The sequence below is a fragment of the Vidua macroura genome, chromosome 13, assembly GCF_024509145.1.
Source record: "Vidua macroura isolate BioBank_ID:100142 chromosome 13, ASM2450914v1, whole genome shotgun sequence".
NCBI classification, from domain to species: domain Eukaryota; kingdom Metazoa; phylum Chordata; class Aves; order Passeriformes; family Viduidae; genus Vidua; species Vidua macroura.
The window spans coordinates 1,041,141-1,066,197 of record NC_071583.1 but is presented as its reverse complement, the minus strand read 5'-3'; the positions used below and the strand labels follow the sequence as shown (position 1 = coordinate 1,066,197).

Sequence of the window (25,057 nt, the reverse complement as noted above, 5' to 3'; positions counted from 1 at the left end):
AGGGCTGGGCAGGAGGGGAGCAGGAGGCAGAGATGTTCTCTCCTGAGGAAATGCTGAGCTCCAGTTCCAGCCCCTGGAGAGCAGCAGGAGCTTCTGTTCCTGTTATCTTCACAAGCTCTGACCTCATTTTGTGTGTTGGGTGAAATTGCCACAGAATCACAGCATGGTTTGGGTTTCTGGGAGCTTAAAGGTGTGTTCAACCCCCTGCCAAGGGCAGGGACAGCTTCCCGTGGGTATCTGGAGTTCTAGACCTGCCTGCCAGAAATGCTTCCTGTTCAGAAGGCGAGGTGAGAATGAGAAGAGTCTGGAGGGGTTTTGCCCAGAGATAACAGCCAGGGGGAAAGTTCAGAAACCTGAGCTCCAGACAGGGGAAGCAGTTCTCTGCAGCTCAGCTGTTTGTTCTGCAGTTTGAGATGGGGATGGGGCACAAAGAGGAGCTGTGCTAACTGAGGTCTGAATCCTGACCTGATGGGTTTCTACAGGAATAAACCCCGAGCCCTGGACAGACCCCAGGCTGTTGCCCACCCATCAGCTCACACTGGAGTTTTGCAGCTGGGTGCAGGCTCCAGGCAGCTCATTTTGGTGAAGCTGGGAGGATTTGCAGTGTTTGTAGCCTGACACTGCCCTGCCAGACGTGCTGGATTTCCAGGGCTCTGCCAGGGCAGGCTGGGGTTTCCCTACTGCCAGGAAACCACATCAGTAAAACCTTCACAGGAAACTGAAAGCAAAAATGCAGCAAACTGTGAACTTCATATTGCCCTGGCAGGAGCTCATTAATGTCTCAGGAGGTGCCCTCCTGCATGATCTGAATTGCTCGAGGCCCTCAGGGAAACTGCCTTTTCTGAAGTGTCCTGGCTGCTGTCACTGGCTCAGGTGCACCATCCTCATCCTCTTTAACAAGTGCCTGAGGAGGGGCCGAGCTCAGTCCCTGCAGAACTGTTTGTGTTTCGGGTGTTTGCAGGTGCTTGGCTGGGGGTGACCCTGGGGCAGAGGTCAGGCTGGGCTGGCAGGCCAGGCTTTGGCAGGCCAGGCTTTGGTAAGCCAGGCTTTGGTAAGCCAGGCTTTGGTAAGCCAGGCTTTGGTAATCCAGGCTTTGGCAGGCCAGGCTTTGGTAAGCCAGGCTTTGGTAATCCAGGCTTTGGCAGGCCAGGCTTTGGCAGGCCAGGCTTTGGTAAGCCAGGCTTTGGCAGGCCAGGCTTTGGCAGGCCAGGCTTTGGCAGTCCTGCAGCCCCAGGGAGGGCTGCTGTGTGCTCTGGCACTGGGGTTTGTCTGTTCCAGGACCAGACACATGCCTTTGGTGAGCGACTCAAACCTTCTGTCACTTTTCTTGGAAAAAGGGTCTGTTGAGCAGGGAGAGAAGGAAGATTTGGGATTGAGTCTGGAATGGAAAATTTGAACAGTGAGCAGTTTCAGTGGGGCTTTGCTCTGCAGTGAGCTGCTCCCAGCTGGCTGTTGGGGGATGTCTGGTGCTGGAAGGGGAGGCTGAGGAGGCTCGTGGCTCCCGGTGTGTTTGTGCTGCTCCTGCTGCAGCTGCTCCCCAGCACGAGCTGCTTTTGAGCAAGACAAGTGCGACCCAGAGACAGCTCTTCATTAGCAGGAGAAAATGAAACAAATGAAGAATAATGGTCAGCGTTAGAAATGAATTAACATTAATTAATCACTGACTAAGACAATGTTCCCAGCATTAATCATTGCCCCTTGCTGTAATCAGAGCATCAGCCAGGCACACCATGGAAATGGAGTTCCAGGCAAATGTGGAACTCCTGAGCGTGGTGTGTGCACGGTCCTGCAAGCACAGGGCTTGAGGAAAAGCTGCTTCCCACGCAGGTGAAATGCTCCCTCACCTGCCAGCTCCTCGGTGTCCTTCAGAAAGCTCCAGCTCAGCTCTCGCTGTGCTGCTGGAGGCAGGGCCAGGAGATCAGGGTCCCTTGGGCTGTGTGCATCACGGCCCTTCTGCCAAGGTGCTGGAGCCTTTTGGAAAGCACACCCTGATTCTCTGGGGCCTTTTGATGTGTCAGAACAGAAAATGGGCAAAATGTGATGGAAGAGAAATCTTGCTTCTTTCAACTCCAGCTTTGAATTGATGATAAAGAAAAGACTTTACCAAAACGCGAGAAAAATAGAACGGTGAAGAGGCAGAAAAGATTTCTCTGGATAACTGAAGAACCCTCAGCAGAGCAGTCTGATGTAAACCTCTCTGGGTGTCCCCTGGCCCTGCACAGTGACACCATGGGCAGAGAACAGGGACACTGCCCAGCCTGCCCTTGGGTCTCCATGAGCTGCAGCAACCCATTTTTATTTTCAAGTGCACTTCAGAGCTGGCAGGAGCTGGAGGTGCCCGTGTGGAGTGCCCTGGTGGGCAGCACTTAGATTTGAGCTGATTTTTAGCAGTGGGTGCCCAGTTTGGCCACTGGGATGCTGCTGGTGTGCACGGGCAGCTGGGCAGGAGCAGAAGGTGCCTTTAGCAGGTGTCTGCAAGGAGCTCTGACACACTGGGCAGGGAATTCTGGTGGCTGCAGTCCCTGTCACACCCACTGAAGGACTCTGCTCCCTGAATTTAAACAAAATGGGAGGAAAGTTCTACTTGCCACATATATATAACTTTATGTTGCTTTTAGATATCCTTCTAGAAACACTGGTAAAACACCTAATACCTGCTTTTTATACTCCAAGTGATTGAAGCTGCCAGCAGTAGTTAATATTTTATGAACAGTGGAAAAAGATTTAAAATCCAAAAGGTCTCCTCAGGAATATAAGCAATGCAGCAAATTCTGTAGAAGCTTTGGTTGCTGTAAGAGTGCAGAATGTGCTCCTTTTGATTTTTAGTTGAAAAAGCAGTTGTTGGCAAGTTGGAGTACAAAGAGTTGCCACAGATCAGAAGTGGTATTTCAGCCTCACTTTTATGCTAATTGCAGAAAGCAGCCCTGGGCTGTGCCAGCGCTGCTCTGCGTGGGGCTGGCTGCTGGCTGTGTCACAGTGGGTGACCAGTCCATGTCCCCCCAGAGGTCACCAGGCCCTGCTGACAGCAGCTGGGGCAGGGACAAACTCGAATTTCCCTGGTTTTGCTGGCCAGGGTGCCCAGCAGGTTCTGTGCCCTGCAGCAGTTGGGGTGATGCTGTGTGAGGGCTGCCCTGGAGCAGAGGCTGGGCAGAGTCACAGAATAAAGCAGGGATTTGTTCAAAGGATCTCCTCCATGGATCCACCTTGGGCAGCACCAGAGCCCAGCCAGGGCTGCACCCAAGAGGAACCAAAATGGTCCCAAAATGAACCCAGAGGAACCAAAATGGTCCCAAAACGCACGAGCGCTCCCGGGGGCTCTCACTGGGATCAGCTCTGCTCCATTTGCACCTTGCAGTTCATTGTCCCATCCCAGCTTTAGCCCAGGCACTCCCATCCTGCTTGTTTTTCTCTCTCCAGCCCACGCTGTTTGTGCTCCTGGGGCTGAGCTTTGGATCATTTGTCCTTGGTGCCCAGCTGGAGAAGGAATTGTTTTGTCTCCCTGCTCTGTGCACAGAGCTCAGCATCCCCTCATGTGAAGCCCAGACCCACACACTAAAGCAGCACAGAATGTGAAAAATATCAAAGCTAAACCTGAGGCATCAGGGGTGAGGGGGCAGCACCCTGGGAGGAAGCTCCAGGCCGGGCCCAGGGTGGGATTGCTGCACTGATGGTCCTTGGGGGTCCCTTCCAGCTCTGGAGATGGATGATTCTGTGACAGTTTGGCTTTGTTTAGGTTGCATAGCAGCTCTTGGGGTAGTTAATAATTTTTCCATGCAAAGTTCATTTCTCTGTTCACTCTTCTGGCTCTCCAGCAGTGATTTTGCTTCTGGTATCTGCTTGTCCTGTGCTGTGGGGGCTGCAAGTGCCTGTGTAGACATAATGTGAATTCTGGGGAAATCTGCTCTCCTCTCCCCTGCTCTCCGTGGAGCCAAAGGTGCTGAGCCCTTTGCAGTGCTGATCCTGGGGCAATCCAGTGTCTGTTTTTCTGAGGAGGCAGGAGAGCTGATAAATACTTGTAGGATGATAAATGCTTGTGGAGTGCTATGCAGAGACCAAACCTGAGAGTGCAGGAGGTGCCTGTGCTCAGGCTGCAGGGCTCAGGTGTTAAATAGATGGTGCTTGTGTGCATTGCAAACCTCTTCTCTCCCCTCCCTGGTGTCTCCAGTGAGAGTCAGGGCAGGTTCCTTAACTTCAGGAGCAGTCCCAGACTGTTACTCAAACAATTGCATAATGGGCTTGGGGAATAATGTCCTGTCAGCTCAGGAACTGCTCAGGGGCCTTTGGTAGCCAGGGGAAAACAGCCCCAGCACTGCTCTGGGCTCTCTCTTGGAAAGGGCAGTGTCAGGCTCCTCCACACTCTGCTGGGACAAGAGGAAGCTGTGGCTGCTTTGCTGGGACAGAGCTGAGTGGTGCCCAGGCTGTGTCTGTGACACAGTGTCCCTGCTCAGCAACCTTCACACTGTTCTTCATCAGAAGGAATAAAAACTAAACCCGTTTTCCTTAAGCCTGGAGCCTTCATCCTCCTGAGGCTGAGGAAGGGTGTCCCAGGCTTTCAGGCAGTGCTGGCAGGTGCAGAGTTAAGCTCCCTTTGCCAGGATCCCAAAGCCTGGCAAAGGCAGCACACAGACAGGGGCAGGGAGAGGTTCAAGGGGTTTGTGTGCTGCGTTTGATGGCCTCGCAGGAAGGAGTGATGGCTGTGCACAGACAGAGCTGGCTTCAGTGGGTGCACAGCTTTATCTGCGTGACTGGATGCCAGTGAAGGGATTGCTCCTGTGGCTTGCACCTCGTAGGGGAACGTGGTGGAGAATTGCAGCTGCACACAGCAAAGCCTAAGCTCGGCTCAAGCCAGGTGCTTGAGCTGCTGCTGCAAGAAGTGCCATGAGTATGTGAATGTGTGTATTTATCAGAAATTGTTTTTTTCTACAGATCCCACAAATCAGTTATGCCTCAACTGCACCAGAGTTGAGCGATGACAGGCGCTATGATTTCTTCTCACGGGTGGTTCCTCCAGATTCCTTCCAAGCACAAGCAATGGTGGACATTGTGAAAGCTTTGGGATGGAATTATGTATCCACTTTGGCATCTGAAGGGAATTATGGAGAAAAAGGAGTCGAGTCCTTCATGCAAATTTCCAGAGAGGCAGGTAGGCCACGCCCGTCCTCCCTCCAGAAAGCGCTGCGGGACTCGTGAATGTCGTGTTGTGCCAATTGTGATCGTATTTTCCTAGAGCTGATATTTGATTGCAAAGTTGCTCCAGTTCTTTGCAATGCTCTGCAATGGCTCCTGGATGCTGTCACTCCTGAATTGCTCGTGGAGGTTCAGAGAGTGGGAACCCCCAGTGGGTTTTCAGTCGTTTCTGGGGAAAACAGAAATCCTGGAGTTGTACCGAGCTCCTCCTGCTGCACTGGCTGAGGTTTCCTTGTGTTGGCATGGGGAGAAGCCAGTTTTGGAAAGGCTGAGCTTTTGTGTCTCCACAGGCTGGAATTCTGCTGTGAGCTGCTTACAGCCTGGCTGGTGTCACCGTCGGTGCCAGCCTGATCTGGGTTGTTTGCTTTGGCACTTCCCTGCCCACTTTGGTGGAGGCAATTCAGAGCCTTTCCCTCGAAGGCTCGGGGGTTGCTGGTGTGGGATGCGGAGCCCCCAGGCCCAGTGGTGTGGGATGAGCCGTGCCAGACCTTGGGTGTGAGTCCTTGGCAAGCTGATTTGCAGTCCAGGTTCAGAAGGGTTTGGAAACTCGAGTGTTTGAAGTTGATTCCTGTGCTGGGAAGGAGAAAGCAGCAGGTGGTGGAATTGGTTATTGGTGATAAATGCAAGGGCTGCCTCCAGAGGCTCTGCTGAGAGAACCCATCAGCACGGGGCAAGGCAAGCTGTGCTGTGCTCCCCAAACGGAACTCTCAGGTGTCCCACCCTGAACCTGCCTGGCATTGCCTAAATAAAGCAGCACAGTGCCCAGCTCAGTGCCAGGGCAGGGCAGGAGCTGCCCTGGAGCAGCTCAGGGGTCCCCATGCCCAGGGCTGGTCCCACAGCACTGGCTCTGCCTGCGGGGACATGTGGCAAGCACATTTCTCTCTCTCTCAGGATTTTTTATTGAGGTGCACAGAACGAAATGAAAGAGAAAACAATTTCTATTTCTGCTCTTTGTTTTTCTCTTGTGGAATGTGTTTGGAGAATTGTTTACCCAGAGTGAGTGCTTGGTTGGACCATGGTGGATTGTTTGGGCCTGATGGCCAATTGGATCTACCTGTGTCTAAACTCTGGAGAACAGGGTCACGAGTTGTGAGGAGTTAGATATGATGGTTAGAGAAAGTAGCATGTAGTATTTAGTATCCTCTTTTATATAGCATATTAATGTATTATAACATAATTATAATAAAGCAATCATTCAGCCTTCTGAAATGGAGTTAGACATCATCATTCTTCCCATTGGGTTCACCGACATCTACAACAGGGACAGGCCCCAGCTGGGTCCCAAATGTCCCAAACTGAGGGGTCCCTCCTGGCAGCATCTCCAGGGAACAAGCAGGGAAAGTTACTGGGCTGAAAGGAAGGGGCCTTGGAGAGGGGGAGCTGGGATTGTTTCCTTACGTTGGTGTCACAGACGGAACCCACATTTGCATAAATTCTTCTGTTCCTACAAATGCATATTTATGTGGTATTAAAGCAAATGGGTTTGGATTTAATACAGCAGGAAGTGACAAATGCCAGCGCTCATTGGAATTTAAAATTGACTTTATTTGCAAATATCCACTGTTGCAAACTCATACCCGAAATGTGTTCCCAGTGTGAAGGACAGGCTCTGGCTGCAGAGCAGGATCCCATTTTCTGGACCTCGTGCAGAATCACATTTATTCCATGAGCTGTCCATGCAGGCAACACGAAGCTCAGCCTCCTGCAGAAAAAGCAAAGGCTGAAGCCCCAGCAGTGCCGTGCTCCCAGCAGCTCTGTGAGCAGCGGGATGTAGGGCACGCCTGGGGGATGAAGGCACTGACAGGGATGGTGCCTAAAGCTCCTCCTCAGACCCGGGATGGGATAATCCCATCCCCGGCGCTGCTTAGGGCTCTGCTCAGCTTCTTGTGCCTCGCAGATTCAGCTCAGGTGAAGCTCTGATGGGATTTAATACCTGTCAGCAAGCTCCCGGGAGGTTTCAAAGCCTGGGAAGTGCAAGAGGATGCTGTTGTTGGGGGGTTTAGTGGGGCACTGCTGACTGGAGATGCAGCTCCTGACCTCCCCCTTGTCCCCTGACTTTGGGCTGTGAGCTCATCCTCAGGGAGCTCAAACTCCTGCTGTTCCCTGAGGGGAGCTGTGCCATTGCCCCCCAGCCTCCCTGGCAGGAGGATGGAGCTGGATGGGGTCGGGCTGTGCACAGAGAACGGGACAGGAGCAGAGGAAACCTCGGGGTGCCCCAGGGGAGGCTCAGGGTGGGGATCAGGGAAAACTCCTTAGAGAACGTGGTGGCCAGCCCTGGCAGGGGCTGCCCAGGGCACTGGGAGTCACCAGCCCTGGAAGGGTCAGGAAAGGGCTGGAACTGGCACTGGGGGAGCAGAGCTGGGCAGGGGTGGGGGCACAGTCCCTGCCTGGCTCCATGGACCAGGCAGATCTGCCAGAGGCCAGGCTGGAGGGAATTCAGCCCAAATCTGAATTTCCCAGCAGGGAGCAGTGGTTGTCAGCTCCTAGAGAGCTGTCGGGCCTCTCACAATCACCTTCCCTTGGCAGAAAGGAAGGTCTGCTCCGTAGGTGCCAGCACATTTCCTGGCTTTGGCCTCCTGGCTCATTATCCTAAAGGCAGTGTTTCATCCAAACTTGTTTCTGATCAGCTGGGATCTTAGGAAATCTGAGGATCAGTAGACAGCGCTTCCCCTGCTTAGTTTTCAAATATGCTTTGGCACATAAAGACTTTGCTTGATCCTCTGAGTTAATAATTCTTCACAAAGTGACTTTTATTATGAGCACTTCAAGCGAGTTTGAATATGTCATTGTGGCAGGAGATGAAGATTTGAAACATGCTCTGCAGTCTTTGGGATTAATAAATTAGGGGAATGGTCTAATTATGGGAAATCTAAAGGACAATTTCAGATTATTAATGAAACTACTGAATACTTGAATTTCAAAGATTAATTCATCTTTGATTTTTTTTAAAAGATTAATATGTACCAGAAGGTTAATTGCTATCTGTAAGAAATATATATACTGAAGTCGTTAGCAAAAGACCACTTGAATGCCTCCTAACAGATAAATGAAAGATCTGGAGTGCATTTATTAATGTTCTGCTCTCCCCAAATGGCCCATTTTCACAGCTGAGTGGGGTTTTGCTGCTCTCTCCCTCCTGGGCTGCAGCTGCAGGATGTGTGTCCATCCTCCTCCTCCCTCCCAGGCTGGCCCTGGCAGGGCTGGCTCAGGGCAGGGTGGCCAGAAGGGACAATCTGAGTGCTCAGAGCTCAGCTGGGGATGTGCTGAGCCTCGGCAGGGGCTGGGGAAGGGCTCTGGGGAAGCTGGCACCCCTCTGAGAGCTGGGCACAGGGCACAGGGGCTGGGGAAGCTGGCACCCCTCTCTGAGAGCTGCACACAGGGCACAGGGGCTGGGGAAAGGGCTCTGGGGAAGCTGGCACCCCTCTCTGAGAGCTGGGCACAGGGCACAGGGGCTGGGGAAGCTGGCACCCCTCTCTGTGAGTGCACACAGGGGCTGGGCAGGGCTCTGGGGAAGCTGGCACCCCTCTCTGTGAGTGCACACAGGGGCTGGGCAGGGCTCTGGGGAAGCTGGCACCTCTCTGTGAGTGCACACAGGGGCTAGGCAGGGCTGGCTGTGGCTGGGGAGGCTCCTGCTGCAGGCTGGAGTGGCAGTGCTGTGCTTGCTGAGAGCCACTGGCACCCTCCAGGGCAGAGCTCAGAGCGGCCTCCAGGCCCCTTTAGCATGGAAGGCACGACCCCTGTGACACCCCCCTGCTCTCAGGCAGATCTCCCTGCTGGAACTCCTCGGTGCCACGTCCCACAGCTGGCCCTGGCACAGCTGGCCCTGGCACAGCTGGGGACAGCTCTGTGCCTGCAGGAGCTTGCTTTGCTCAGAGACAGAAGCTGCAGCCCCCAGCCCCACCCTGCACACGGCTCCCTGCCATGGCAGCTGGAACAAGACGGTTTAGGGTCCCTTCCAACCCAAACCACTCTGATTTTCAGCCCCTCCTGCCCTCATAAGCAGAGTTATTTTCCCAGCAGTGCTTCCCCAGCAGCATTTCTCAAGAGAAGCTTGAATTTATCTTGTTTTTCCCTTTAGCTCTGTGTTTGCTACGAACCCCCTGTGTATCCACGCAGGCACCAAGCTGTGTGAGACACCTGGTCCTTGTGTTTATCAAGTGGAGCTGTGCCAGGGAGATTTGGGCTGGATTTTGGGAAAGCCCCAGAGGGTGCTGGGCACTGTCCAGGGAATGGGCACAGCCCCATGGCTGTAGGAGCTGCCAGGGATGCCCAGGGTGGGATTTGGGGTGTCTGTGCAGGGCCAGGGGTTGGATTTTTATTCCTCTGGGTCCCTTCCAGCTCAGGACATTCCATGATTCTGTGTCACTCCCCCAGGATCAGGTGAGCCATTATTTTGCACTACATCACAGCCTGTGCAGCAAATATCATCCTCTCCCAATTCATTGGTTTCTTTACAGATTAATGGCCTGCAATTAAGTACTCATTACAGAAGTTCTTTTCTCTGGGTTTGTTATCTGTAGCAAAGGCTCTTTAAACCCTTTTCCCCACCGAAAACTGAAAATGCAACAACTCTTCCTAGAGCCTTGCTCTTTGTTTTCTCCACTGAGTTCTGTTTCTCAGATCTGAATTTTTGCTGGGGTTTTTGGGGATCTGACTCATGTCCTGAGGCTCCCTGGCCCCCTCAGTGGTGTCAGAGTTCTGTGCCTCACTCAGCCTTGCTGACAGAAGCTGACACTGGTGGAAGCCCAGAGCTGCTCTGTCATCCCCCCGTGACTCACAGAGCACTTTTGGAGGCTCCTGTAGGTCTGTGCTGCTGCCTGCTCTCATCCTGAAGCTGCATTTTTGTAATAGGAGTTAATTTTTGTGCTGTCTGTTGGGAATGCCATTAGCACAAATCCGTGCTGGATAACGTGGGAGGGAGATCAGAGCCAGGGGGGAGCTGCACAGCTCTGATTCCTAGTGCCAGGCAGAAAATCCTCATGTGTTCCTTTTGGTCTTACGTTCTGAGGCCGATGAAAATCTCAGTTCACCTCTCAAAGCCCTGCTGAAGGGGTTTGGGGCACTCATGGCAAGGACAGGCACTGCACAGGGTCCCCCCCAGCAGAAATGAGCAGGAGGGTGTTGGGAATGCAGGTGAGCCAGGTGGGAGGAAATGCTGATGTGTGACTCCAGCTCAGAAGGCTGAATGATTTCTTTATTATAACTATGCTATAACACATTAATATACTATTTACAGGAGATTCTAAAACTACAAACCTACTGTTCTAACTCCCATATCTAACTCACAACTCGTGCCCCTCTCTGAGAGCCCAGCCACAGGTGGGTTGGATTGGATTGGATTGGATTGGATTGGATTGGATTGGGTTGGGTTGGATTGGATTGGATTGGATTGGATTGGATTGGATTGGATTGGGTTGGATTGGGTTGGGTTGGATTGGATTGGATTGGGTTGGATTGGGTTGGATTGGATTGGATTGGGTTGGATTGGATTGGATTGGATTGGATTGGATTGGGTTGGATTGGGTTGGATTGGATTGGATTGGGTTGGATTGGATTGGATTGGATTGGATTGGATTGGATTGGGTTGGATTGGATTGGACTGGATTGGATTGGATTGGACTGGATTGGATTGGATTGGACTGGATTGGGTTGGATTGGATTGGATTGGATTGGATTGGGTTGGATTGGGTTGGATTGGATTGGATTGGATTGGATTGGATTGGATTGGATTGGCCACCAGCCCCAAACAATCCTCACCAGAATCCAACCAAGCAACCACCCCAGGGAAACAATTCTCCAAACACATTCCACATGGGAAAACAAGGAGCAGGAATAGAAATTGTTTTCTCTTTCTTTCCTCTGTGCTCCTCTATGAAAAAATCCTGAGAAAGAGAGAAGAGTGTGCCTGCCATGGGAGGATGGGGTGAACTCTGTGAGAATGGGGTGAGCTGTGGGAGGATGGGGTGAGCTCTGGGAAGATGAGGTGAGCTCCAGGAGGATGGGCTGAGCTCCAGGAGGATGGGCTGGGCTCCAGGAGGATGGGCTGAGCTGTTGGTGCTGCCCAGGGCAGCAGGCTGGGCTCAGCATCTCCCCCTGCAGCCCCTCGGGCAGGGCACACCTGGCTGTGAGCTCGGCTTTGAAGGGGCAGCCTCAGCAAAGCAGACCTGTGGGGTCTGGGCTCTTTGGAGGGTGTTCAGAGTGCAGAGGACAGGTGGAGGTTTGGGGAGGTTTGCCAGGGAATTCCTGGCCCTGCAGACCCCTCCTGGGGGGCTCAGTGTTGTCCCTCTGTCTTTGGCTGTGTTCAGTCATTCAGCTTTGATGGGAGTAGCCTTTATTCATTCTCTTGGGAGCCTGTTTTCTGGATCAAATACAGCAAAAACAAATGGATAAACCACTCATAAAATCGAGTCATTTATATCCAAGCACTTCAAGTCTTTTCCTTTTTCCTTCCCACTTTTCCCAAGTACTCAGGCATGTATCCTTTCATGGTGCAGTGATGTTAAACAGCAACATTATGAAATCTACTGTTCTCCCTCCTGTTGTCAAATAACAAACGTTTTGGCATTTCAGATAAAACCAGCCAGGAGAGATTGCTGTCTGAGTTTGTAGTGACTCGTGTTGTGTGCTGCAGTCTGGCAGGGTTAATGAGATTTCCTGTTAATTGTAGCTGAGCTGGGAGAAGATGCCCTGGCCTTGATCCTCGGGAGTGGTTGGGGCTGCATTGAGAGCTTGGAGGAATTTCTGAGAGCAGGAAAGCAAAATCTGTTCCTGTGAGTGCTCAGAGCTGCTGTGGCTCTTGTGGGAACCTGTGAGCAGTGCAGAGGAGGGGAGGGTGAGGTCCTTAGGGTGCTGACTGGACTTTAAAGCTCCTCTTGAGCCTGGCTGAGGTGCTGCCAGCCCCCGAGGCACAGGCTGTGTTTTTGGATCACCAAAACACTGTGGCTGCAAGTCTCCACCTCTTGAGCGAGGGCTCTTCCCTCCTGAGCCTTCCCAGGTGGCCTGAGGGGCTGGCTCTGTTCCCTGCTCAGAAAAGAGGAGGGATGAGGTCTCAGCTGCCCTTTGGAAACATCCAAACACAAGCACATCGTTAAAGAGCTTGAATTAAAACCAAATCCGACCATTGGTGCCTAGTGATAGATGTATTTTGTTACCTTTTGCCATCCTGGGGAGGCAAGTAGCTGGTGAGGATTGCCAGGGCCCTTGTGCCTGGCTCAGGAGGGCAGGGAGCTGATGGGCACCAGGGCTGGGTGTGCCCTGCTGGGGCTCTGCCTGTGCTGGAGCTCTTGGTGGAAGCTCAGTAGTCCCTCCTGCCCCAAGAGCCTCCTGAGAAATCAGCCCAGCAGAGCTGGGAGGAGCTGAGAGGAGAACAGGCAGCCCTGGTGGGGTGATTGCCTCTGTGGCTGTGTTGGGTGGGGTGTGAGAGCAGCTGGTCCCTTCTCTGAGAAATGGGAATGTGCTCCAGAGTGAGCTCACCCTGCTGCTCCCTGGGAGTGTTACTGGAGCAGGGGCTGCTGCTCCCTCAGACCATCAGCCACTTCAGTGTAAATATCTGCTTCTTATGGCACTTACTGACCTCGTGGAGATTGCATCTCAAGGACAGGATGAAATTGAAATGGGCACGTGGCAGGCACATTCTTCTCTCTGTCAGGATATTTCATAGAGGAGCACAGAGGAAAGAAAGAGAAAACAATTTCTATTTCTGCTCCTTGTTTTTCCCATGTGGAATGTGTTTGGAGAATTGTTTCCCTGGGGTGATTGCTTGGTTGGATTCTGGTGAGGATTGTTTGGGGCTGGTGGCCAATCCAACCCAATCCAACCCAATCCAATCCAATCCAACCCAATCCAACCCAGTCCAATCCAATCCAATCCAACCCAATCCAATCCAATCCAATCCAATCCAACCCAATCCAATCCAATCCAATCCAATCCAACCCAATCCAACCCAATCCAATCCAATCCAATCCAATCCAATCCAATCCAATCCAATCCAATCCAAACCAATCCAATCCAACCCAACCCACCTGTGGCTGGGCTCTCAGAGAGGGGCACGAGTTGTGAGGGGTTAGATATGGGAGTTAGAACAGTAGGTTTGTAGTTTTTATCTCCTTTAAATAGTATATGAATGGATTATAGCATAGTTATAATAAAGAAATCATTCATCCTTCTGAGCTGGGGTCACACATCAGCATTTCCTCCCCCCGGGCTCACAACCCAGGCAGTTCTTGCTGCTGAGCCGACAAGGGCAGCGTGCTCTCAGGACGTCACCCGTGGAGCCCTGGGTGGCACGAAGCAGGGAGAGGCCCTGCAGCTCCTGATGGCCCCCAGGACACCCCAGGGAGGCTCCTGCTGCTGCAGGGTGCACAGGGAATGTGCTGCTTTGCTGTTCTTCGTTCAGTCCAGCTGTTCCCTTTTGGTTTGGGCAGCATTTCTGCATCTGCAGGGCAGTGGCAGGCACGGGAGCAGGGCTGTTTGTGCTGCAGTTTGTGCTGCTGGGGAGGATGGGCACCGGGGACAAGTGGAGATGTTGAGGAAGTGGACACCAAGTTTGTTAATGGGCATTAGGAAGCTTGAGGAGAAAACCCCCTTGAAGTGCAGAGGCTGCTGCTCTGGGGAGGAGCAGGGGGAAAGGAGAGAGTTTGGGGCTAGAGAACAATAAAAGGAACGAGTCTGTGGAAAGAGCAAGGGAGGAATGGGGCTGAGGAGAGGGAGGATGAAAAGCTGCAGAACAAAGGTGGATACCAGTGCCTGGGTTTGCAAAGACTGAGCCGTGGCTGGGAAAAAAATATCCACAAGTAAGGAAGCTTTGCCAGAGACAGTGGGCTGGAAAATCATTTTTGTTTAATCCAAAAAAAAAAAAAAAAAAAAAAAAAACCCACCTGATTTCAGGAGCAGAGCTGACTTTGATTGTGAAAACTTAAAACTTCTAGAAGACAAGGCAGGAATTCTTCCCAAAGTCTCTCTTTTGTGCCCAGGGCAGGGGAACCAGGCTTCCTAGAGGTTTGTCCCTGAGCCTTTGCTCCTCAGCTGGCTCTTCCCTGCCTCCCAGCCTGCCCAGAGGGACACGTGGATCCTGTGGATCCTGGGAATCCCAGCTCACCTCTGGTGCCTCTCCCTTGCTTGCCAGCTCTCCTGCAGGAGCCCAGTGAGTTCCATAAAAACCTGCTGCAGAGGAAGGCCCTGCTGCCACTTTGGCTTTCGCCCTGGCAAACAGAAGTGCTGTGACTGCACGAGGCCTTCCCAGGGGATGTCTGTGAGCAGAGCAGGGTGGATTTGTCAGGAGTGTGTCCGGGACCAGCTCTGAGTGTGGAGGGCAGCAGATAATGGGATGCAGTCAGTGATTCCCATTCCTGTCGCCGAGGTCCTGTGTCCCAGGAGGAGACAGGAAATATTGCCTCACTTTGTGCCTCCATACTTCACAGGGCTTCCCTTTGTGCAGGGAACAGCTCTCCCAGCCCCGGGGGAGCAGCAGCACATAAATAATTCCGAGATGCCTCTTCCATCACACCCTCCCCTGCCTCCTTCATTGCTCACCCTTCCTCAGACAGTGAGGATGACAAACGCCCCGGCCCCTCCACACTCCTGGGAGATGCTGTTCATGCCCTCCTGCTGATCTCCTGGGCAGCCAGAAGCACTCCCTGGTGTGACCCCAAGGGTGCCTGAGCCCTCCTCGTGCAGGGGGAAACGTTCAGTGCCAGGAGAAAATCCATCTGTGCCCACTGCAGAGCGCTGGCAGTGGGGATCAGTGGGGCTTTCAGTCCTCCCTGCGTGTTCTGAGGAAAGGCACCTGTCAGGGCAGTGTTGGAAACGCTGCTGGGCCCTACCCTGGGGAGGAGGTAGCTGAGCTGGAGACAGGAGCTGCCCCACAGCATCCTGAGTGGTTTGTTCTCAGAGCCAGGCTGCTGAGAGGGCTACAGGGGTGGATGGATGATGGATGGATGGATGGATGGATGGATGGATGGATGGATGATGGATGGATGATGGATGATGGATGGATGGATGGATGGATGGATGATGGATGGATGGATGGATGGATGGATGGATGGATGATGGATGGATGATGGATGGATGATGGATGGATGATGGATGATGGATGGATGATGGATGGATGATGGATGGATGGATGGATGGATGGATGGATGGATGGATGGATGATGGATGGATGATGGATGGATGGATGGATGGATGGATGATGGATGGATGGATGGATGGATGATGGATGGATGGATGGATGGATGGATGGATGGATGGATGATGGATGGATGGATGGATGGATGATGGATGGATGATGGATGATGGATGGATGATGGATGGATGATGGATGGATGGATGGATGGATGGATGGATGGATGATGGATGGATGATGGATGGATGGATGGATGGATGATGGATGGATGGATGGATGGATGATGGATGGATGGATGGATGGATGATGGATGGATGGATGGATGGATGGATGGATGGATGGATGGATGATGGATGGATGGATGGATGATGGATGGATGGATGGATGATGGATGGATGATGGATGATGGATGGATGGATGGATGGATGATGGATGGATGGATGGATGGATGGATGGATGATGGATGGATGATGGATGGATGGATGGATGGATGGATGATGGATGGATGGATGGATGGATGATGGATGGATGGATGGATGGATGATGGATGGACAGGGATGGATGATGGATGATGGATGGATGGATGGACGGATGGATGGACGGATGGATGATGGATGGATGGATGGATGGATGGATGGATGATGGATGGATGGATGGATGGATGGATGGATGATGGATGATGGATGATGGATGGATGGACAGGGATGGATGATGCATGATGGATGGATGGATGGATGGATGGATGGATGGATGGATGATGGATGGATGATGGATGATGGATGGATGGATGATGGATGGATGATGGATGGATGATGGATGGATGATGGATGATGGATGGATGGATGATGGATGGAGGGATGGATGGATGATGGATGGATGATGGATGGATGATGGATGGATGGATGATGGATGGATGGATGATGGATGGATGGATGATGGATGGATGGATGATGAATGATGGATGGATAAGGGATGGATGATGGATGGATGATGGATGGATGGATGATGGATGGATGGATGGATGATGGATGGATGGATGATGGATGATGGATGGATGATGGATGATGGATGGATGGATGATGGATGATGGATGGATGGATGGATGGATGGATGGATGTTCATCAGCTGGGTTTGCAGGCTGGGCTGCTCCTCTTCCCTTCGGCGGTTCCAGATCTGTGTTTGTTCAGTCTCAAAGCAGTCCCGTGCTGGAGACTTCCAGCATTATTTTACCGTGTTCCCGAGGGCCCTGTTTGAGCCCAAAGCTGAGGGGTGCTGGCAGTGCCCTCCCTGTCTCTGGGCAGGGCTGTGCAGTGTTTGCTGGATCATGGGGCTCTCGGGACTCCCTGCTCAGAGCCTTTGGGGCTGTTAACACCACAAAGTGGGTAAAAAAGCAAATTACTGCGTTCTGGTGAGACAAAGTCTCTGCATGTGTTCCGTTGTGTAGACACAAAGGTGGCACAGGTTTGTTTTGAGTCGTGGAAATGCAGCTCAGGCAGGAGCTGCAGCTGCTGCTGGGTGGCCTGGGGCTCTGGGCAGCAGCACGTCCTGCTGCTCACCCTGCTCTGGGACCAGGGACAGCGGGAACACAGAAAGCTGAAATGTTTCAGAGAGCTTTCTGAGCACAGGAATTCCCTTTAAGCACTATTTAAAACTCACTGTCATTTAATTCCCTGGGTGTATTTTGTTTCTCCCCTTAATCCACAATGTCTAATCAGCCCTTTCATTGTCCCTCAGTTTGTCTCAGTATTTTGTTCCTTTTCCAGCCCAATACTTTCCCTGAGATGGCTTGGTTCTCTTTCCCTTCTCTCTCCTCACAAGTGTCCCTGTGCTGTGCTTTGGTCCCACTCCTGTCCCTCTTGTCTGGGGCAGGCAGGGACAAACCCAGGAGCTGCCCAGACGTGGCTGTTCTCAGTTATTATTTGTAAGGGCTTGCCTTCCTCCGGGCTGTTGGGCTGTGCTGCTCGGAGCTCTCCAGGAGAGCTGTGCTCCTGTGGATTCCAGGGACTCGAGCTGGCTGAGCTTGCAGTGCTCCGAGCCCAAACACAGCAGCTTTTGTGCTTCAAAACCTGAAGGATTTCGCATAAATGCTCGTGTTTTAAGAAGAGCAGGGTGCAGATGTAGAGCGGCAGGGAGCTTTTTCTGACAGCTCTTCACTGATGTTTCATTGCTGTTTATATATTTCTTTTAAAGCCAATTTTATGTCCAGGCAAAAGCAAGTCTAGACAGATTGTCTAAAAACTTTCATTGGCTAATTAAGATTATACTGCTGGTATATCACTGCTGGATAGCAGGGGCTCTGCTTAAGGAATGGCCTTTCATTTTTGCAGCATGTGCCTTTTGCCAAGTTTTCTCTTATTCCTTGGGAGGGCTTTTTTCATATCTGTTTCAATGGCAAAAGCAAATGCCACTTGAAGTCTCATGTTTGGACACCTGAGCCTGGATCAAGGAAGGAGAGCACCTTGATTTTTTTTTTTTTTTTTCCCCAGAGCACGGAGCATTTGTGGCTTCTGTTCAAGCTGACTGGAGCTGCAGCTCTGTGCACGCAGGGAAATGGGTGCAGCCTCTCAGAGCTGTGGCTGAGCTGTGGCAGGTGGGAGAGGGCAGCTCTGGTGCCCGGGGGCCAGGAGTGCTCCCAGGTGATCTGTCTGCTGGGTGAGGAGCCCAGCCCTGGCCTGGGCCAGCTGGGCTAGCCACAGCAGCATTTGTCTGGAGTGTGGGGGGTGAGCCAGGTGCCTTTGGACACTTTGGGTGTCAAAAGTTCTGTTTGCAGCTCTTCAAAAAGGTTTGAGTTGGGAGGACCCTAAATCCCATCAGTGCCAGCCCTGCCAGGGCAGGGACACCTCCCACTGCCCCAGGTGCTCCCAGCCCTGCCCAGCCTGGCCCTGGGCACTGCCAGGGATCCAGGGCAGCCCCAGCTGCTCTGGGCACCCTGTGCCAGGGCCAGCTCAAACTGGGTGATGAGGAGAGTCCTGCTTACCCCGAGCCAGGAGGAATCAGAGCTTGGATATTCCCACTCTGGAATTTTTGCCTCTTAAGGATCCCCGTTGCAGTTCATTCCTTGTGCTGTTGTTCTCAGGAGAGCCCAGCTCCTTCAGGACAGCCAGAGCTGACCCCCAAGTGCTGTAATCAAAGAACTTTTCTTTATTAGCAGCAGGAGGGAAGGCAGGGGGGCAGCCTCACACTGTCACAGCCAAAGTCTGCACGCCCAAACTTTTCCTTGCAACAAACATTTCCTTTGGAAAAGCTCTGCAGGAGCTCTGAGGAAGCCCAGCCCCTCTCCAGTCCCTTCACACACAGCTGCCCTACAGTGCCCTGCTCTGCAGGACACCCTAAAAAAGCAATTAGCACTTTGGGGGGATTTGCAAAGATGCCTGGGTCCGTGCCTCTGGAGGCTGTGCCAGTGCTGCTGCAGTGCATGGGGCTCTCTGATGCAGTGTTTTCCCTCGGACTTCTCCAAGAACAAATGCAAGAGCCGGGGTTTCAGAGCAATCAACCCAGCAAATCACAGCCCTGCTCGCTGAGGACTTCCCAACTCGTTAAAAGCACCGTCTCCTCTGAAAGCCTCACTGTGTTCTCTCCCTGCTTCCCTCCCCTTCCTGCCCTTGCCTTCGAGATCCTGAGGGAAGGGCAGCAGGAGCTCTGCTGCCTGAGGAAATCCTGCACTTCACCTCACAGCAGACACCTCTGTTCCATCCTCATCACCTCTCAGCTTTCCCGGGTGCCCCTGGATCCCTGGCAGTGCCCAAGGCCAGGCTGGGCAGGGCTGGGAGCACCTGGGGCAGTAGGAGGTGTCCCTGCCATGGCAGGGGTGGCACTGGGTGGGATTTAGGGTCCTTCCAGTCCAAAGCAGTCTGGGATTTCAGTGCCAAACAGGGAAAAGCACTGGCACTCCAAGATTCAGAAAAATCCCCCAGAAAACCCAATACAGCAAAACCCAGTTGCTTGCAGGAATATTCGTGGCTGGACAGGGACCCCGTGGGCAGCAGCTGGCACCTCCTGCACGGGGACAGTGCCAGGGTGGCACTGGCACCTCCCTGCAGAGCCTCAGAGCTGGATTTGCACCTAATTCCTGCTGAGGGGCAGCCCTGGCTGCTGAGGAGGTTCTGTCAGGGTGGGGGCAGAGCGTGTCTCGGGGAGATGCAACGACTGAGCCCAGGGGTTATCACCTCTCTGATTTTCCCTGGGATATTTCTGATTCTGTGTTACTAATCTCCAACTGCTGAGCGAGCCCAGAGCTGCACCACAGTCACACATGCAGCTTCCCCCTGCTTCATCACATCACTGCACATCAGCAGTGAGATCACTCCGTGTTTGCAGCCGCTCTTTGGTTTCCTCAGCAATCTCAGCACCCTCCCCAGCACGAGAAGTAAAACACTTTCTTTTTATGGTTCCTCGGATTCGAGCGGGTCTCCAAGCAGAGCTGTGCAGTTCTGTCAGCTTCAGAAGGCCTTTCTCCAAGCAGAATGCTATTGATTAAACTCAAACGACATCTCTGCCTTAGAAAGGAGCCGAGAATCATAAACATCAAAGATGGCAAAGATCTAATTTGGATGTCATTAGTGCTTAAGCTGCTCTTCTCTTCAGGAGGTGGATGTGCACAGGTGTATCAGCAGCTGGCTGTGAATGCAGGATTTTTCCTGTAGCAGCAAATGGGTGGAAATGTCTGGTGCTGGGAGCTGATGTGCAGATCTGTCCTCTGCTCAGCCAAGCAGTTGTGTCAGGAATTGATCTCAGCCACGGGGAGCTCTCTTCTCTCTCTCTGTTCCAACCAGCCAGTCCATGGAAATTGTGTTGCTTGTGATGGCAAATCCATGTGGGAAAAATCCTCTCCCAGCTCAGCTCTCGCTTCCAGGGCTGGCAGTGGGCTGAGTCCAGGGGCTGCAGGTGGGGACTGAGCTGCCCGAGGGCAGGGGGCTGCCTGGGGCTCCCACAATGGATTTGGGGCTGCCTGGGGCTCCCACAATGGATTTGGGGCTGCCTGGGGCTCCCACAATGGATTTGGGGCTGTCTGGGGCTCCCCACAATGGATTTGGGGCTGCCTGTGGCTCCCACAATGGATTTGGGGCTGCCTGGAGCTCCCCACAATGGATTTGGGGCTGCCTGGGGCTCCCACAGTGGATTTGGAGCTACCTGGGGCTCACACAATGGATTTGGAGCTGCCTGGGGCTCCCCACAATGGATTTGGGGCTGCCTGGGGCTCCCACAGTGGATTTGGGGCTGCCTGGGGCTCCCCACAATGGATTTGGAGCTGCCTGGGGCTCCCCACAATGGATTTGGGGCTGCCTGGGGCTCCCCACAATGGATTTGGGGCTGCCTGTGGCTCCCACAATGGATTTGGGGCTGCCTGGAGCTCCCCACAATGGATTTGGAGCTACCTGGGGCTCACACAATGGATTTGGGGCTACCTGGGGCTCCTCACAGTGGATTTGGGGCTGCCTGGGGCTCCCCACAGTGGATTTGGGGCTGCCTGGGGCTCCCCAGCACAAATTTGGGGCTGCCTGGGGCCTCCCAACGATTTCATGACTTTTTCCTTTGCTGTGTGATCAGCCCTGCTTTGACCATTGCAGGGCACTGGGTGCAAACCCAAATTACCCCCCAGGATCTGGCGTTGGAGATGGGGGTGAGACATTCCTGGGGGACGGCAGGGTGGCTGGGGATGTCTTGTCACGTCATTGATGGAAATGTTTCTTGGGAAGACAAGGAATGGGAGAATTGCTGCCAGCAGTGGTGCTCGTCTCCTGGTGTCCTGTGTGGAGAGGAGCTGTGCTGGAATTACTCAGCACTGGACAAACCCCAAGGCTGCTGCTGGAGGTGTGTGATCCTCCCCAGAGACACCAGTGTGTTGAGAGAGCACATTGCAGTGAAACTTGATTACAGGCAGCAGCTCAGTATTTCTGATAAAATCATTACTCTAATTCTTCTCTAATTTTTCCATTCTTCATTCACCATCACAACCATCCCACGTTACTTTCAGGCTGGTGCTGAGGCTGTGGAGGCTGATTAAATTGCAAGGCAGACTTTGAAATGAAAGGATCCATATCTAGCTCCGCTCATTATCAGCTCCACGAAATTAAATCTACCCTCAGTGATTTACTGGAACGCACGCCCAGCAGGCGCTGGCAAGACAAAGGGCACGCTGGCCGTGCAGCTGCAGCGAGGAGGAGGCAGATGAAGGCCAGAGCTGCCAGCCCAGCCCAGCTCTCCCTGCAGCACCTGCAGCTCTGGCAGCAGGCTGGGCTGGCGTGCAGCCCTGCAGGGCACTTGCAATCCCAGGGAGCAGAACAGGGAGCTCTTGTGAGGGGCTCTAACGCTTCCATGAGCTGTACAGATTGCTGTTCCCCCCTGCGAGGGGCTGGGGGCCAGCTTCCCTCAGGCATGGCATGAAAAAAGCCCTGGCAGCTCCCCTGAGCCCAGCAGAGCAGCCCTGGCTGGGCTGGGGTGGCACTGCCCGGCCGTGCCCCGGTGTGCTTTCAGAACAAGCCCCAACTTTTATTTCCTGTAAAAATCTTACAAATCTCCCGCCTTGGGTTTTCCATCAGGCTCGTCTAAAATTCCAGAGCAGCCAGAGCAAAGCTGAGCTTTTCCCACCAACACACACCGAGGCAAGATGAAGCTCCACGCTCACATCACTTCTGCCTGAAAAATGAACTTACAGGGAAGGTGATGTACTTTTTACAAAGGTGTGAATTAGGGCTAAGTGAAACTTAAATCCCACCAGGAAACGTTATCTAAGCAGCCGTGGGGGCTGATCCTGGAGCAGCCAGGGCTGGGCTGGGCACAGCTCCTGCTCAGTGCTGCGGGCAATGCAGACCCTGCAGCCCCTGGCACACACCCCAGAGGCACGGAAACCCCCAGAACCTGATCCTGCAGCACACCTGCATCGCTCAGAGTTTATTTGTGCTCTGGGCTTGTGAAGTCTTCAGAAAAGACTTTCAAGGGCAATCCTGAGTTCTCTCCTTGCATGAGTGATCCACAAGACAAGCTCCTTTCCACTTCCTTGCTTTTATTTTTTTTATTATTTTTTCTTTTTTTTTCTTTTTTTTTTTTCTTTTCCTGAGATTTATGGAGATTTTGAATTAGCCAAAAAGGAGAAGAAGGGTGGAGAGTGGTTTGGCACGTGTACAGTCACTGATGGACAGAGACAACTCTGCCATAACAACATCCAGTAATGATTTGAATAAAGAAAAGGTAATTAAAACCACACGATTCTAAAACTTTATTTTCACATATGTCTGAAAATTTGTAAACGCCTCCCGGAGTCAAACTGGCACTAAAGATGTTTTTAGCAGTGTTTGAGATACAAAATGCAAACCATGCAGCCCTTACCTGTGTTCCTTACATGTAGCTGTTACTTATTCTATACATACACAGATGTGTAACTTCGTAGCTTTACATAATCTTCTTCTGGCTGGTGTTAATTGAATTAGTCATGCTTTTGGAACGCTAAAAAGACTTGCCTATGGGAATTTCTCTTCAGCTGTGAGTCAACAGTCAATTCTCGGGGTTTTGTTTTAGTCAGTGACTCTTTATTAGAATAAACAAGATTACTGGCGGGGGAAACGTTCTCTCAGCCGGTGTCAGAGGGAGGGCTGGGAGTGGAGATGTGTCACTGTCGAGCAGGACGGGAACAGAGAGCTCCAGATCAGAAGGCAAAGAAAATGAGCTCTGATTTATTTCAAATATACCGCTCTATATATAGAGAACATCGAGAAGACTAATTTCATTGGTCTTAGAGTAAAAACATCCCACACCATTGGTGTGCAGTGAATGACAAACAGTAGCAGAACATATCTATAAACAATGTGAATAACAAGGTAGATTAGAGAATTATTTACATTCTTTCCCAACTGTTTCCCAGGCTCTTGCCTGGTTAGAAAACCTTTCTCTTTCTCTCTGACTGAGCTGAGAATATCCACAGAGATGGGCAGGGCAGGGTTGGACTGGCAGCAGGGCAGGGTGCAGCTTGCTTTGCTGTGTGTTTCTGGGTGGTTCGGTGGCCCTGGTGCTCTCCCCAGGCAGGTGACACTTCTGTCCTGCCCTCCCTCTGCTCACCCGAGCTGCGGTGCCTGGCGCTGCCCTTGCTCCCCCGCTGATGGGGGATTGCTTCCTGCAGCCTCAGGGCTTGCAGGGAGAGGTGCGGAACAGCAGTAACTTCAGAAAATCCCTCGCTGGGATTCATTCTGCTGCCGTGTTTCGCATCTCCAGTTGCGGGGCCGGGTTTGCTGGGGCCTTTCCCTCAGCACCTGCAGAAAGAAAAGCCCCAAAGCGGCCGCGGGCTCGGGCGCTGGGGCAGCCCCCGGGACAGAGGCAGCTGCGAGGAGCCGGGAGGGAGCTCGGGGCATTTCCAGCTCGTGTTCGGCACTCCAGGCTTTGTCCCCTGTGACTCTGTAGCCTCTGCTCTGGGGCAGGGTGTGAACGGTGAGAAGGGGGGGGGACACGACCCCATGGGCAGCCCTGGGCACGGGAACTCCTTTCTGTGCCTCTCGTTGTTCCCAGCAGCTCCTGCTGTGCCGCGGGGCTGCTGCAGCTCTGCTTTCCCCATCCTAGAGCAGGGGGGCTCTGGGGCTGCCAGGGGGGCTCTGGGGCTGCCAGAGGGGCTCCTGGGGATGCCGGGGAGTTCCTGGGGCTGCCTGGGGGGCTCTGGGGCTGCCAGGGGGGCTCTGGGGCTGCCAGGGAGCACAGGGGGTGGCTCTGGAGAATGTACACAGGCCAGGAGCTGGGGGGGGGGCTCCGTGCCAGGCTGGCCCCACACCTGCAGCTGGAACCATTTCCCAGCAGGGCACTGCTCTCCTGCAGGGCTGTGGGATCCCATCTGCAGGGTTGTGGGATCCCATCTGCAGGGCTCTGGATCCCATCTGCAGGGCTCTGGATCCCATCTGTAGGGCTGTGGGATCCCATCTGCAGGGCCAGGGCTCTGGGATCCCATCTGTAGAGCTCTTCACTCTGCAGGACCAGCTCTGGGCATAGCCCCACCAGGCCCTGTCCCTGCAGCAGGGTGTCCCTGTCCTGCAGCAGAGTGTCCCTGTCCCTCCAGCAGTGTCCCTGTCCCTGCAGCAGGGTGTCCCTGTCCCTGTCCCTGCAGCAGGATGTCCCTGTCCCTCCAGCAGTGTCCCTGTCCCTCCAGCAGTGTCCCTGTCCCTCCAGCAGTGTCCCTGTCCCTGCAGCAGGGTGTCCCTGTCCCTGCAGCAGGATGTCCCTGTCCCTCCAGCAGTGTCCCTGTCCCTGCAGCAGGATGTCCCTGTCCCTGTCCCTGCAGCAGAGTGTCCCTGTCCCTCCAGCAGTGTCCCTGTCCCTGCAGCAGGGTGTCCCTGTCCCTGTCCCTGCAGCAGGGTGTCCCTGTCCCTGTCCCTGCAGCAGTGTCCCTGTCCCTCCAGCAGGATGTCCCTGTCCCTCCAGCAGTGTCCCTGTCCCTGCAGCAGTGTCCCTGTCCCTCCAGCAGTGTCCCTGTCCCTCCAGCAGTGTCCCTGCCCTGTGGGGCTGTGGCAGGGGTGCTGGGGGGATGCTGCAGGGTAAAGCTGTGAAATGCCTGTTTGACCACGAGCGTTCTGGGGCAGCCTGGGCACCTTTTGTACCTTCCCAAAGCAGATGTGATGCAGCCAAAGAACGCAGGGGTTGTTTCAGTTCGTGAGCTGCTGGTTTCAGGCTGCACCTGGGAGCAGTGGCTGTGGGCAGGAGCTGTTGTGGCCCAGGGAAAGGAAAGGGGAAAGCCAGAAAGGAAAACACGAGCTCTGTCTTGTGGCAGGGCTG

The 25,057-nt window shown here is 53.3% G+C and overlaps 1 protein-coding gene across 2 annotated transcripts in view; it reads left to right on the top strand.

Moving 5' to 3' along the window:
- The window catches only part of GRM7 (glutamate metabotropic receptor 7), a 216,983-nt gene that overhangs the window by 79,649 nt on the left and 112,277 nt on the right, over positions 1-25,057 (top strand). For both annotated transcript variants that reach the window (XM_053989136.1, XM_053989134.1), the window contains exon 2: positions 4,927-5,143. In XM_053989136.1, coding sequence (XP_053845111.1) covers positions 4,927-5,143 — 217 coding nt within the window. The remainder of the gene's footprint in view (positions 1-4,926; positions 5,144-25,057) is intronic.